A 16,111-nucleotide genomic window follows, 5' to 3' on the forward strand; every position below is an offset into this window, starting at 1 on the left:
TTATCTTTATAAACTGCAATTTATTTTGACTGAAAAAAAAATATATAAATGTCATGCTGTACATAGCACCACAATGTTTAGTATAACTGGTTTCAGCAACTCAAGAAAGAATATAGCCTACCATACATTGCTATTATTTACAGAATATTTTTTACTAACAATATTTAGAACAAATATTAAAATATTACTTATCACAAAAACCTTTTTTATACTGTGTTACGTATTTCAGGACAAAAAAAAAAAGAAACAGGATGCATGGAAAGTGGATTCCATTCATTCATTCAATTTACAGTATGTGTGTTTTGGAAAAGGTCATCATGAATACGGAATATGAAATTGCTAATACCTACAGTGGCTACCAATTTTTATTTCTAAAGCAAAGGTGTGGATTTTATTTGGGAGATTTTGTGACAGTTACTGGATGTTCCTGGAGACAGAGTTATGTTTGACCTGAACACTGAAGTGATGGGACACTGAAGTGTACCCATCACTTCAATGTCTTTATTTTAATGATTAACACTGAATACCCTTATAAATGACAAATAAAAGAACAAGGAAAAAAAACACAAAAGATTCAGCAGCTAAATTAAGTAATTTAGATCAAAAACTATGATTTTGTATTTTTACACAGAAAAGAAATGATTGTATGTAATACAATAAATAGGAGCTAAGAAGCCCTGAAGTAATAACAATAAAAACTTTTGCCAGCAAAAAAAAAAAAGTTTAAAAAAAAAAAAATTAGTCTCCTTTTATCAACATAAATCTATCTGAAATTGAATGAAAAACATTTACAACGATAAAATAAAAGCACTGTCTGGCAGAGAATGTGATTGACTGGACAGAGGAAAATCAACCTTAATTTTGATGATCTGAACTCCTGTCTCCATGTTTTGCTTGTTTACGTGACGTATTATGTTTTAGCTTCTGCTTCAATGTTCTTGAAATGGTATTTCATGTAACCTGTACACATAATGATTTCTACTTCAGTAGGACTCTGTAACAAGATATATATACATATAATTTTAATGCAAACCAGTACGATGAAATAAAAATGCTCCTCTGTATCTCACTGAATGTATCTCTTCATTTTCTTTTCTTTTCTTCAAATGTAAATGTCTCCCATTTATCATCTAAGACACGACACAGATTTTCTGAGTGTCCACTTATCAATGAGGAGGGATAACCTGGAATAAAAATGAATTAGGAGCAAGATGTATCTCATAAGGAGACAGGCCGTAGCTCAAATCCAGCATCTGACAGCATGAGGAAGGTGTTTTATTATCATCAGTCACTGTTACTTCACAGAAATGTAACTTATTACCAAATGATTGCAGTAGAGTAAAAACCTCTCCCTGTTGTGACATAGCTGACCACAATATTTATTGACCACAAGATGCTGAATCAGCTCAGTGTGTACAGCACATTTGTATTTAGTTAATAAATAAATGTCAGAACAGAAACTGTGATTTCTCGCTGTAGTCAGAAAGAACTCAACCAGTAACTGACCAGTGAACCAGCATGCACTGCACCAGGACTCTGGAACAAGAGTTTAACAAGATTAATGTTTGTCATGTCTCAGAGCACCAAAATTATTTTTTCCTTGGCCTTCCATCATTTTTCAATGTGTTTTTTACACGAATGTGTATTGGACTGGATTGCCAAGAGTGCAGTGAAATAAACTTTTGTTCAAAAAAGTGAAGTGATTTATGGAGGCCAATTCTAAGTTTGGAGAAAGTCTTAAGCTTTCCTCACCAAAGGTCACTTCAACAATAAAATGTGTTTAAATAGTATCTCAGCAACCCCCCCCCCCCCCCCCCCCAAAACAACAACAAAAAAAACAAAAAACTGTACATGTGTTTACATGTATGATGTACTTTGTGTGAGAAAACATCATCAGAATCATTTTGGAGTGCATGGGTGTGTTTGTGACATGTGTCTGGGTCCATTTCCTCAGCTCTACCTTGGGGTTGTCGTGGAGACAAGCGTCATGTTATTGGGGTTGGCAGCATGATGATTTCTGTCATAGTGATTACTATCAAAAGCAGTTAAATGTCACCTGTTCCTGGCCTCATTCAGATGGGATTTTGTGACGCTGTCTGTACAGAAATGCAATCAAACAACAGTTTATTGACTGAGGGTCCAACGTTTGGGAGTTATTTAGGCTACAAAAGATCTACAGCACTTTGGTCACCTAAGCTCATTTTTCTTCCCAGTATAGAAACTTCCTCCTGCTGTATTGTGCAGAAAGCACAGCAGGTAACTTCCTTATAAAAATGAGAACATTCTGTTAAATTTCTTGTGTTAATACTGGACATTTTTGTAAGGCTAATGGATTGGATTGGATTTACATAACATTTTATAGACACTCAAAGTTCTTTGCACTGAAACCCTTGTTCCTATACTCCACACTTGCACCAGGGTCAATGAACTACATCTGTAGTCACAAGCTGCCCTTATTTAGATGTATGTAAATAATTACTGCACACACATGCTCAGTATGCATATATTAAAGATCTGGGACCACTGATTGAAGCTGCACTTTCGAACATCATGTCTTCAACATGCAATGCCTTCATAATGAGATCAGACGCTATGCCTTTCCCTGTAGAAGGTGTAATTGTAATTCTTTTGATGTACCCAAGCAGTGCTCCAGATATCTTCCTCATACTGCACATCACTGATCTGCTCTGTGAGAGGAAAAAGCCAAATACATTGAGTCTGGGTTTGTCTTTGCCACAGCTAGAGGCCTAGCTCAGTTAATAACCAAAGCCTCCAGCAAAGCAGTTCTTTCTTGATCACAGCACATGTTCACTGAAGAACATTATGACCCAAACATAACCATCCTTCATGAAAGCCCAAACAGCAACTACACCAAGACCAAGACTGCGTTCACACCCATGTCAAATCCAATTTAAGCCCTCCAGGCCTTGATACTCAGCACGGTCATATAGCACTCTTTTCCTTCGGCTATTTCGCAGTTGAGATTAATGGCAAACTGGCTCTCGTCATCTGACAGATGGGAAGAACACTGTATTTTGCTGGTGAGATTCACACAATATATTAGGAAGGTGTGAAGGGCATGCCAGAGAGAGAGAGAGGGGTGTGTGCTGAGGATATTGAACACAAGGAAAGTCTGTAGAAAACAGACAAGAAGTCGTCTTCTTTTTTTCCTTTCGGCTTTTCCCTCAAAGGGTCGCAACAGCGAATCGATTACCTTCATCTAACCCCTGTCCTCTGCATCCTCTTCTCTCACACCAACTCACATCAACTTCTCTCACACCAACCACACCAACATCCTCTTCTCTCACACCAACTAGAAAACAGACAAGAAGTAATCCATATAAATTGTCCATTTTTTGGTTGAGCGGGTGTAAGTAACCAAATGAGGGGGACGAACTCATAGGTCCAGAAAAGCTAATGAACACTTCAACACTATCTGCCTGTGAACCAGCCATTCAGCAAAAGCAGGCAAGCTTGACAGCTGATCGATGGTCTGTCTCCCTGGCCCGTCGATCGACCAACTATCGTCGTAAAAAGCCTACAGGGGGTAGTTTGTTTTTACTTCTTCTCTCTATCTACCGCAACACTTGGTGTTTGGCAAGGGGCTCTGTCTTAAGCAGTTGATCTAAATCACGGAAAATATTGCTGACTCCATTTTTTACTAGGCTATCACTCAGCGGGACTATGAGGCACAGGAGCCATCCAGTCAGGCAATAATCCCATTCATCCAGTTGATTTCATTACCCTTTCCTCTTGCTAGTGCTTTGCTTTGCAGTTCTCTGGTCTGCTCACTAAAAGAATGGCTATCAAAGTTTGATTATTACCCCCATGTGCCTATTATTTTATTATATAGCTCCATTAAAAAATAAATAAATCTGCATTTACCTGCTTTATGGTAACATGCAAGAAAGGACAGGACAGGAATAGTATGAATGAATATCCAGTATGATCTTAGGTCTCAGACAGACATGAACATACAGTAAATTCACATGATTCAATGGGACTGATCGTTCAAAATATCACTAAATCTTTTCCATTAGAGGTTGTTTCACAGATACTGGAATGGCAAATTGAAGCAGCACTTTAGAATTTTCAGGTTCACTAAATATATTCTTGTTATGAATGACTCATTAAATGAGTGGGACAGTCTCAAAAAGTTAACCAAAAAAGTTTTTTAAAAAAATAAAAAAATGTACTGGCCTTCAAAGAGACTCCATTGCACACTGTAGGAATATGTACATTTTGAAATGCCTCATTACGTGATAAAACTGGTTAACATGAACAAATATGAGGGCTATTTGAGCTTTTACTACTGCATACCTTTAGCCAGTTATGACTAGACATAATTAGAAATTCATTAAAGATAAACAGAGCGCCATGTTTATACTGCACTATATAAGAACATTAGAGTTGCCTAAGAGTTTCATGTCCATGATCAGCATTCAAGTCTTGTAAAATGAATCCTCAGTAATAAATCACCAGGTAAACTAGGAGTGCATTCCCTTCTTTCAGACTATTGATCATCTGTACAGATCACCCACTATAGAAAAATACCTGATGAGAATACCCTGATATGAAAGACTGATTACTCTACAGATACAGGGTCAAGGTGATGTTCTGATAACTAAAACTGCTGGGTGCGTGGACATTATATTTACTTTATTTCTATGACAGGATCTGTGAGCCTGGACTAATTTCTTTCCCTTTTTGGGTCAGTGGTGCAATGTAATAAATTCAGGCAGGGTTTGGGTTCGAACTGGATTCATGGGAAAAGCATGATGCACAGGATTGCAGGAAAGATTTGGGATTGACGTCAGAATGAGCATAGAAATAAAATATTTAAACATAATAAAACATTTTATTATGTATGTAATTAGTCATGAAGCAGGAGGCATCACATAGAGCCTGTTGATGGAGCAACTTAATGTTTTTTATTGTTTTGAGTGATGTATTTATTTACGGACTACAGACTCAAATGGAATCGGAAAAGAAAAGTCCTTTTTCTGTTACATTTCAATCTTTATTCAAAATACTTGATGCTGTTGATATATTCATGAAAAAACATGTTGCTGTCAAAAATATGACGCCGGAAGGAGAAAAAAATATTGCACCCTTAAAACTTTCTGTAGTTAAGATGCAAGTCAGGCAGGATTTTGTTCAAATATTACGGTGACGCTTCACAGGTTTCATTGTTTCCCATAAAGGAACTGACATGATCCTCTAAAGGAAGCTCTTGTTTGATTTGGTCACCATTAAGATTCTTCCTTCTTCCCAAGAACCATACAGAGGGATGTTAGTCATTTTAACTATGCTTTAGTCAATTTTATGAGCCTACTCCACCAAATTAGAATTTGACTTTGATAAATCTGAGAGATGAATATAAAGTCAACGCATCTGTTGCTCAGGTATTCTGGCTTCAAGTCACTTGAAGTCAAAAGTTATACGAAGTTCTTGAGTTACCATGGTGTAACTTTGTTCCCCCCCCCCCCCATATCAAAAGCTGAGGCCAAATTTGTGATCCTGCCTCTCAGAAAATGTCTGAATTGTCATCAATTTTCACAAGCAAAGCAGTCACTGAGATATGTATGTAAAACCATTTCAGTTGATCATTAAAACAAATGCATATGGATGAACAATGTTCCAGTCATACATTAAAGCATAATGTTTTCCACCCCTGTCCTTCACAAATGTATTCAAGTCTGGTCATGAAGAAGACCATTGTTTGCATCAGTGCAGGTCTACTTGTAGAAATGATTTGAACAGTCAGAATCCTGGTACATCAGTGAGACTCGGCAGCACAAGAGACACCATCTTTGTAAATGTATTAGACCTACGCTGTACAATGCAGCTTCTGAAGAGCCCCTTAAATACAGAAGACCCTTAAATACAGAAGAGCCTGATAGTTACAGACAAATTTTAGTGGAAATACTGCTGGGCTTTTTTGTTGACTAAAAACGTGTGTTCTTTGAAAACTTCAGGTCCACTATATATACTGCATTTCTGTTATGAATAACCTAGTAGATGAGTGAGACAGTCTCAAAAAGACCACAAAAAAAAGTGCTTGCCCTTCAAACACACTCCATTCAACAATGCAGGACTAGTGCACATTTTCAAATCAACATTTCATGAAAAACTGATTAATATGACCAACTTAATTAGGGGTATTTGAGCTTTTACAAATGCACAAGTAACTACACTCAAATGTTTGGCAATTTGATACTTATGTGGCTTCTGGATGCATAAATTAAAAGCTATTTCATATGTAGAAAATTAGTACTGAATTTTTTAAATGTTGTTCCAACAAAAGACATATGGTAAAGGAAAGAAAAGGATACCACCTTGTCATGTCTGTGATGTAGTCTTCTCCAGGTGCCATGTCCCTGGGGTTGGTGAAGCGGTTGGTAGCTTCTCATTAATCCACCATATAATAACCTTTAAGGTTGAATCTGAAGCAACTGGACTTCTGTGTCAGGTTCAAAGACATTATACCTCTCATCCGAGAGGTTTCTTCATTTCTAACAGGTTGGCTCAGAACACAGCCATCAATCAAAAGCTTTACTATGAGCTGTTAAGTCATTGAAGACATGAGTGCAATGTGGAACAATTAACCTGAAGCGCATGTTTTTCGAGGTGGGAGGAAGCTGGAGAACCCGGAGAGAACCCACGCAGACACGGGGAGAACATGCAAACTCTGCAAAGAGCGGGACTCAAACTCGTACCCATCGTGTTGTGCGGTGACAGCTCTACCCACTACGCCACCGTGCCGCTGTGTATTGCAGGTTACTAATTGCAATAACTGTGTACTCTGTTCTTTTCACTATTACCTCCCTGCAGCACTCCCCAAACACCCACCGAATTGAGTACCTGATTTTACTCAAATTTTGCTAAAGTTGTCAAATAAAAAAATCGTTCAATGTTTACAATCCTGTTGCCAAATAAGCGCGTTTATTTGAGGGTGGGAACTCTTTTTACGCCTTGTTCCTCCACGGTTCAATTTACAGCGGGACCTAACCGGAAGTCATTTCTCCATCGCATTGCGGCGACCGCTTAGTGTCTCCGTAATATTTGCATTTCTCGTCGCCTTTTCAGCTGTCTTCATTTCGTCGAGTAAGTTCCTTTTTAATGTGGATGTTGTTTTATCACTTAGAACACAGTATTTACTTAATAGAGTGGCTTACGTTTCGGTTAGAAGACTTTTTCCAGATAAACATCTACGTGAATTGAAGCAGCAATGTTAGCATGCTAGTTAGCTATTTGTGTTTTACAAAACTGCTCAAAAGCACTATATAGCGAATATGTAGTCGGTTCAAGTTCGGAAACTAAAGTTACTCTTACAATGATGAATTAATACGTATTGGTCTTACACATAGTAATATTTGAAGAACAATCCGCATTACTTAGTTTACTCTGGATTGGATTTTTTTAAACTTCATTGAGTCAACTATATGTCTTTCTCTGCATTAATTTATGTATTCTGAGTATATCTACTCTTTCTCATTCTTTTTCATCCAGAGGTGTGACTCTTCTAAGCGACAATGACGGACAGGTACAACATCCACAGTCAACTAGAGCATCTTCAGTCCAAGTACATCGGCACAGGACACGCCGACACCAGCAAATGGGAATGGTTGGTCAACCAGCACAGAGACTCTTACTGCTCCTACATGGGACATTTTGACCTTCTCAATTACTTCTCTGTTTCTGAGAATGAGAGCAAAGCACGAGTCCGCTTCAACCTGATGGAGAAGATGCTTCAACCATGTGGACCACCAGCTGACAAACCTGATGATGCCTAGCTAACATTGGACAGATCAGAGGATGTTTTATTCAAGGTGTTTTTTGATAAAGTTTTGACAATGAGCTTAATTTTTTTTGCCACACACAGAATGGCATTCTCTTTATTTTTTGTGTCATAAATTAAAAACAGTTTAGATTTCCGTCACTGAATGGATTGTCTGCTTACACACAAAGATCAAAACATTTTCAAGAAGATCATAGAAAGTGGCACAGTAGTATCGATCACCTGTGCAGTATTCAAATTCTGTTTTCCACAATATTATTTTTCTGTTTTGATTAAAAAGTGACTTTACCTTTCCTTGTGCATTATTACCATTTTTTTATTGATGGTTAATGGGACAGATTAGAAAGTAAGCTCAAATTCAGATATGGTTTATTGTTTCAAATGTTGCAATTCATCAATTGAGACAGTACTCACAGTATTCATATCACATGGATGACAGTTCAGTGTGTCTGTCAGACTCCGGGTGTCTTTAAGTCAAATCAACTTTATTTGTAGAACAAATTTCATACAAGAACATGCAACACAAAGTGATTCACAGACTTAAAAACAAACACAAAAAAATTACAAAGGTAAGCACCTTGCTCCCACACTAGACATGGCATGGCACTGATGATCAAGGAAGTGGTGGGGTGGGGGTCCACACCAGGAGGAGCCACAGGCCATTTCATCAGGGGGACTAATACCCGGGTCCCCCGACTCCCAACAAATAGGTGGATCCCCACCTGCTGGGCTGAACAGACCCAGAGGACAGCAACCCCAGCAGCAGACTGGACACAGCTCCCAGTGTGGAGGACACCCCTGAGGAAGTACTGGCGTAAAAGCTAAAGACTACAAGCACAAATAGGGCTAAAAGAGTAATTTTAATGAAAATAAAACAGTACAAAAAAATAATATACATGAGAAAATCAAGTAGGGCAAAAGCAGCACCATGAAATTGTATAGGAACATAAGGGTTTAAAATGTTAGTTAAAAGCCTGATTAAAAAGATTTGTCTTAGATCTTTTAAAAATAAGATGGCACAAGGCATTAGAGACAATTAAAAACCAGTAAAAGAATCTTAAAATTGATCCTGAAACAGACAGGGAGCCAATGCAGCAACTTAAAATCGTATTTTGGGAAGACCAGAGAGCAGGGCATTACAGTAATCTAAGGGACGAGACAAAAGCATGCATCAACACCTCAGCGCTGGCCTGAGAGAGAAACAGGTGGACTGGTTATGTTCTTAAGGTGATAAAAACCTGTTTTTGTTACATTTTTAATATGTGGGATATAATTTAGGTCATGCTTAAAAATCATGCCCAAGTTTTTTACAGACTGTTGGTTTAAGATCCTGTAATTTTGGTAAGAGTTTCTCTCTTGTGCTTCATGAATGAAAAAAAGAAGAAGGAAAATGGCCAAGGATCTAAAAAAAAAGAACAAAAATCTTACTTAAATGGGCAAATCCATTACGCCCACATCCTCTTTAAAAGGTTGCATGCTCCGTCTGGATGTGGTTGTGTATATCAGACTAAAATCAGATACTTTAATGGTCATTGTGTAGAAACCTCTCTAAAGCCGCAGCCTCTAATATGAGGTCAGAACAAAATAAAGTGGAAACGTGAAAAATAACCCAAAATTAAAAAAAAAAAAAAATTAAGAATTTTATTTTGTTAGTTTTTATGGGTCATCACAATTAGGTACCAGAAAGTGTCATGGTAGTGCTCGGATAAGTCTTGATTTCCTATTTGGTTCCTTTTGTTTCTGTTTCCTATGTGGGCGTGGCTTCCCCTCCTGCTCCACCTGCAACCTGCACACCTGCATCTCCTCTGCTGCTGCACCCCATCATCTCATCACCTCTTCAGTCTATCAAGCCCAGCTTTCCTCTCAGTCTTTGCCAGAAAGGCATGTTCTGATATTAGTTCTTAAATATCTATGTTGAATAAACCCCGCTTGGTCACAATGAATTAAACTATATAAAATCTTCATCAGTCTATTAATCAAAATTTTAGTTGTGATCTTCCTATCACAGTTTATTAAGTTTATTAGTCTATAATCAGAGGGTGTTTCGTAGGCCTTATCTGGTTTTGATATAGCAGATATAGTCGATTGGTATATTGATTCAGTTGGTTATGTCCTCACTAAGTTCAGTTTGTTCAGGGAGTAGGCGTTTAAGGTTGAATGAATTTAAAGAAGGAAGATGATCCTGACTGTTTTATTTCTGACGTATACTTTTTCATAAAAAGATCTAACATCATCATTTATGGGCTTGTTCTTTGTGATCGCTCTTTTTGAAGTGTTATCTCTTCGAGATATAGGCTGCCATTTTAAAACTTTCTTGAGGTCGGATGTCTGCCTGATTTATTTTCAGCTATGCAATTTACTTTTATTAAAAATTTCCTGTTCATTCTCCAGATCCTGTGTGACTTTTTGTTTTCTTTTGGGGATAATTCACATGTTGGATATTACAATGTCCTTGATACTGTATCCAGCTCAGACCCTGAAATAAACAAATAGTCAATTTAACTGTAGCTATTCTGCGCCTTGTTAAGTTGGTGTAGTCTATTTTTTAGGTTGTAAGGTTCTCTACACATCCTGACAGTAATAGCTAAGAAATTTAGGACAACTCTAAATTCAAAACAAACATTTGTAGGAAAGAATTCATGAACAACACAAGGGACCTTAATGCTGATTTTGATGCTAACAAAGTTGAATTTATGGTGTTGCCAGAGGAAAAAAAAAAACAGTCAAGTCTGGTAATTTTCTTTTACAGGTTTGACACTCTAGAATGAGCCATTATATTTCAGAGAGTACTTTAGCTTCTAGAAATAGCAAAGATTTAAAACAACCATGAATATTAAAAGAAACATTCCTGGGGTGAACTGTGTGTCTTTAAGAAAGATTGAGAGTTTAATATATACCAGCTGAGATGAGAATTTTATAAAACAAACTGAAAAAGTACTGGAAGAGGCTCAAGTGCTCTTATTTGAAGTACATTAGGAACAAACAGGTATGCTTCATTTCCTGACTTCATGTGATTTACTGAAGCATACCGCCAGCCAGAATGTGTGTACATAAACATTTTGTGGGAACGGATACCAAACATGACTCATTTTTGGATGGAGAGAAAAATCAGCAGGTTCTAAAGGAAGCTTCTTGTGTTGTACCATGTCATGATTGGGTGTGCAGGCCTTGAGGGGATTCTTAGTAGGTAAGTCCTTGCCATCTGTCCTCGCTGTGAGAGTCGTGTTGATGGAGTTGCCAAGTCAGCTGTGACAGCAACGTGAGGTCTGTTGGTGTGCACTGTCGTCCCTCACACACACACACACACACACACACACACACACACACACACACACACACACACACACACACACACACACACACACACACACACACACACACACACACACACACACACACACACACACACACACACACACACACACACACACACACACACACACACAATAAAATTGTATGGCTTATCTCTGAGACAGAAAACATAAACAGACATCTGCTGCTCAGTTTTCAGCGACATCAGAGAGGAGGGACTCTCCCTCTGTAATGTTAGTCAGGCCTGTAGGTGGGCGTATTTTGATTAAGGGTTCTCTAACACCCACTTTGTCGGTGAAGCACTTAAGTATAAATTTTCCCTTTCCTTAGAGATTCTAGAAAAAAAGGATAACAATTAAACGAACAGATAAAAAAGAGAGAAAGAAAATGCTTTTCATAATGGATCATAAAAACTCCTGTCCTGCATGCACAAACCTGTGACCATACACACACATGTATACACACAGACAAACACACACACGCGCACACACACGACGGCTTTTACAATGCGGGGATATAAAAACTGCAGCTCCTGCATCTGCAGTAAAAAATAACAAACTTTTTAATTAAGTTCAGGAAACGACTTATCATGAATAAAAATGAGGAGAATAAAAATATTAAATTTCCACTAGGATCCCCTAGCTAAGGAACAGGTCCTAATATTTCCACAATAAAGTGTTTCAGTTGTACATGTATAGTGCGAAAGACACTAACCCGTTGTTTCATGCTGGGATAGAACTGGTAGAATATATCAACATTGTAGCATCGTAACTCAGAGAATATCATTTTAGTCCAGACTGAAATATCTCAACTATATTTATACTAGCTGTTGGATGGATCACCATAAAATACCATGCTGATATTCATCGTCACTGACTTTTCCTCTGGAGACATCGTCAAGGTTTCATAAGAAAGCAGATCAACAGATTCTTGTTCCTTTTTCATTCAGTACTACAGTAATAGAACTGTGACGTTGCATATGGTAAATATTTTCCTCACTTAACGTCAGTTTCTTTCATTGATTGTTTATTGTATGTTGCCATAGCATTTATTTCAGAACATCCAATAAAAACCTATGTACCATTCTTATTCAAGCTCTCACAACAACACCTTTAGTTTATTTCTTTTCAGTCACTAACATTATTCTCATATATTATTTTTAGTTACTTATATTTATTTTAGTTAGTTATTATACTGTAATCAATAACAGTCTTGGCTAAGCAGAACTTTTTCTTTGACTGACCTCACTTTGTTTCTCTAAAATCCAGAGGTAATCAGACAGAAATTACAGATAAATGATCCATTTGACATTTGATGGGACCCCGTCACTGACTCTTCTGAGCATTGCGCAGCAAGCATCCATTGAATTGATGAAATCCCACGTGGAGGGTCATTATCACATCACACCCATCCTGGACCCTGCATCATTTAGATAGTCCAGGCAATTAATTTGCTTCACTTGAGCCCATGAAAGCTACAGTCCAGATAAAATGGAAGCTGCAAAAGCATTGGTGTGTATTTGTGTTTTTAAATGGAGCCTGACACTTTGAATGGTATCTGTTAATAGCCACTTTATCTTTCTGGTTCATGCTGATGCGAGCATCTTGTTTGGCCAATAGTTCCTGTCTTCTCTCTCCTCTGATTACATAGGAGCTCAGCCAAATGATGAAAAGGTCCAGGAAGCTCATTCTCCATCCTCAAATATGAGCTCACACAATCCAATTATGATTGCCCTTCTCTGTCACCCACTTGTTTTATCCATCTGCCATAACTTCCTCCTCCCCAACCACTTAACTTGTCTACTCATCCCCCCACTCTCTAAATCTCATAACCTTCTAATTTTCTCAAATATTCTGTTCTTTTTTCTTCTTTTGTGCTGAAAACCTTCAGGATGAAACCTCTTGTTAATTCACTGCAACAGAGCCAAACATGTTCTCTATGAATGAGAGCAATCTTATCTAAATTACATGCAAACAGAAAAACCTCAAGAGGATGGATAATATGAATAGACTTTGTACACATAATAAAACACTTTTGGCCTTTTAAATTAAAGGTTATTATGCAGAACTTTCACAAAAGCACAGACTGCTGACTGAGATTTGCAGTTCTTTTCTGTCCTGTTTTGCTGCTCCCGTAGAACCTCTTGCTTGCTTTGCAAAGAGGATGAATAAAGAGTAGAATAATCAGTCTAATATCACCCATTTTGTATCCCCACTGGATACTCTTTGAAGCATAATTAATATCCACTCTTTTACAACTAAGTAGTAGACCTGTAGCACAGCAGAGACCTCCAGGCATTGTGCCAGGGATAAAATTGCCTGACCATCCTAACTGTGGAACTTTATTGACGGTGTGTGTGTGTTTATTTTAATTCTATCTATCTATCCATCTAGCCATCTATCTATCTTTCTTTCTTCTGTTCCCTTCATCTCTTAACAACCACCTCCATTACACCCACATGCCCTTTAAAAGCCTGCAGCCTGGCACTCTGGATGAAGCTGATGACACGGGCTGAAAGTGGATGATGGTCATTCACATAGAAACCCATCACACACTCAACAAGAATATAAACGCAACACTTTTATTTTTGCTCCCATTTTTCATGAGATGGACTTAAAGAATCTATAATTCATTCCAGATACACAATATTACCATTTCTCTCAAACGTTGTTCACAAATCTGTCTAAATGTGTGACAGTGAGCACTTCTGCTTTGCTGAAATAATCCATCCCACCTCACAGGTGTGCCACATCAAGATGCTGATCTGACATCATGAGTAGTGCACAGGTGTACCTTATACTGCCCACAATAAAGGCCACCCTGAAATGTGCAGTTTTGGCTCACAGCAAAATGCCACAGATGCCACAAGCATTGATGGAGCGTGCAATTGGCATGCTGACAGCAGGAATGTCAACCAGATCTGTTGCTCGTGCATTGAATGTTCATTTCTCCACCATAAGCCGTCTCGAAAGGCATTTCAGAGAATATAGCAGTACATCCAACCAGCCTCACAACCGCAGACCACGTGTAACCACACCAGCCCAGGACCTCCACATCCCCCAGGTTCACCTCCAAGATCGTCTGAGACCAGCCACTCAGACAGCTGCTGAAACAGTTGGTTTGCAGAACCAAACAATTTCTGCACAAACTGTCAGAAACCATCCCAGGGAAGCACAACTGCATGTTCGTCGTCCTCATCGGGGTCTTAACCTGACTCCAGATCGTCGCCGTAACAGACTTGAGTGGGCAAATGGTCACATTCGATGGCGTCTGGCACGTTGGAGAGGTGTTCTCTTCACGGATGAATCTTGGTTTACATTGTTCAGGGCAGATGGCAGACAGCGTGAGTGGAGTTGTGTGGGTGAGCACTTTGCTGATGTCAATGTTGTGGATTGAGTGGCCCATGGTGGTGGTGGGGTTATGGTATGGGCAGGCATCTGTTATGGACGAAGAACACAGGTGCATTTTATTGATGGCATTTTGAATGCACAGAGATACCGTGATGAGATCCTGAGGCCCATCGTTGTGCCATACATCCATGAACATCACCTCATGTTTCAGCAAGATAATGCGCGGTCCCATGTTGCAAGGATCTGTTCACAATTCTTGGAAGCTGAAAATGTCCCAGTTCTTGCATGGCCAGCATACTCACCGGACATGTCCCCCATTGAGCATGTTTGGGATGTGCTTGACTGACATATACGACAGCATGTACCAGTTCCAACTAATATCCAGCAACTTCGCACAGCCATTGAAGAGGAGTGGACCAACATTCCACAGGCCACAATTGACAATCTGATAAACTCTATGCGAAGAAGATGTGTTGCACTGCATGAGGCAAATGGTGGTCACACCAGATACTGACTGATTCTGAGTCCCCAGACCCCCAATAAAGCAAAAAAAAAAAAACCCTGCACATTTCAGGGTGGCCTTTTGTTGTGGGCAGTATAAGGTACACCTGTCCACTACTCATGATGTCAGATCAGCATCTTGATGTGTGAGGTGGGATGGATTATCTCAGCAAAGCAGAAGTGCTCACTATCACACATTTAGACAGATTTGTACAATGAGAGAAATGGTAAGATTGTGTACCTGGAATGAATTATAGATTCTTTAAGTCCATCTCATGAAAAATGGGAGCGAAAACAAAAGTGTTGCGTTTATATTTTTGTTGAGTGTATAAACCAAAAATGAACACTGTCTCAAGCATACAGAACTATTTATAAAAATGCACCCTAAGACCACAAGATCCCATATGAAAGCCCTATTGACAAAAACCAAGCAAACACTGCAAACAGACGGCAGTTACCTGGAGTATTTAACACAAATTTAAAAAATAGTTTTAATGCGATTGTATAGCGACAAAGTGAAACTTTGAATGCAGACTGAAGATGCATTCAAATGTGAACAGCCACACACGATTTCTCTCATTTTGCATTTGTCATATTAAAGAGATTTATAAACAGAATTTGATTTGAGGTAATTGCAATGAATAATATCTGAAGGCAGCTGAGCCACATCTAAAAGCCATGGTGGGAGAAACATGAGGAGACTGCAGATTCAGTTAGTGTTGACCCTCCAGTATGAATTCTGCCTTATCTGTTTCCCGAAATCATGAAAAACATCTCCAGTCACGCTGGCGGCTCTGTGAGATGGTCCTCTGGTGCTTTGGGATTCATGCTCAAAATGATAGCGCCATTTATTCAGCTGAGGATGATGGGAATGGCATTCAAGGTTGCATTGGGTTGGAACCTGAAAATGAGGAAAATATAGTGAACATTTTGAGGTCTTAATGAAGATTCTGGACCACTTTTCCCCCAATCTTCAACTTTGCGGGATGCAGCCTCCCTTAAAAATGATCATACGCCCATCTCAACATGGACAATTCAAGCTGTTCTAACCCTGCAGATTGGGAACTAAAATATAAATCTGGAGGGGAGAGGCAGTATGTATAGTGTGTCCTGTAATGGGCACTGCCATCAAATTCAGTCATTCAAA

The 16,111-nt window shown here is 38.7% G+C and overlaps 1 protein-coding gene across 1 annotated transcript; it reads left to right on the forward strand.

Moving 5' to 3' along the window:
* Positions 1–6,993: 6,993 nt before the first annotated feature.
* sf3b5 (splicing factor 3b, subunit 5) lies at positions 6,994–8,095 on the forward strand. Its single transcript, XM_068327893.1, has 2 exons — positions 6,994–7,107; positions 7,513–8,095. The coding sequence occupies exon 2, from the start codon at positions 7,536–7,538 to the stop codon at positions 7,794–7,796; it is 261 nt and encodes an 86-aa protein (XP_068183994.1). The 5' UTR covers positions 6,994–7,107; positions 7,513–7,535; the 3' UTR covers positions 7,797–8,095.
* The last annotated feature ends 8,016 nt before the right edge of the window (positions 8,096–16,111 follow it).

This window comes from Antennarius striatus, chromosome 11 (assembly GCF_040054535.1).
Source record: "Antennarius striatus isolate MH-2024 chromosome 11, ASM4005453v1, whole genome shotgun sequence".
Classification (NCBI taxonomy): domain Eukaryota; kingdom Metazoa; phylum Chordata; class Actinopteri; order Lophiiformes; family Antennariidae; genus Antennarius; species Antennarius striatus.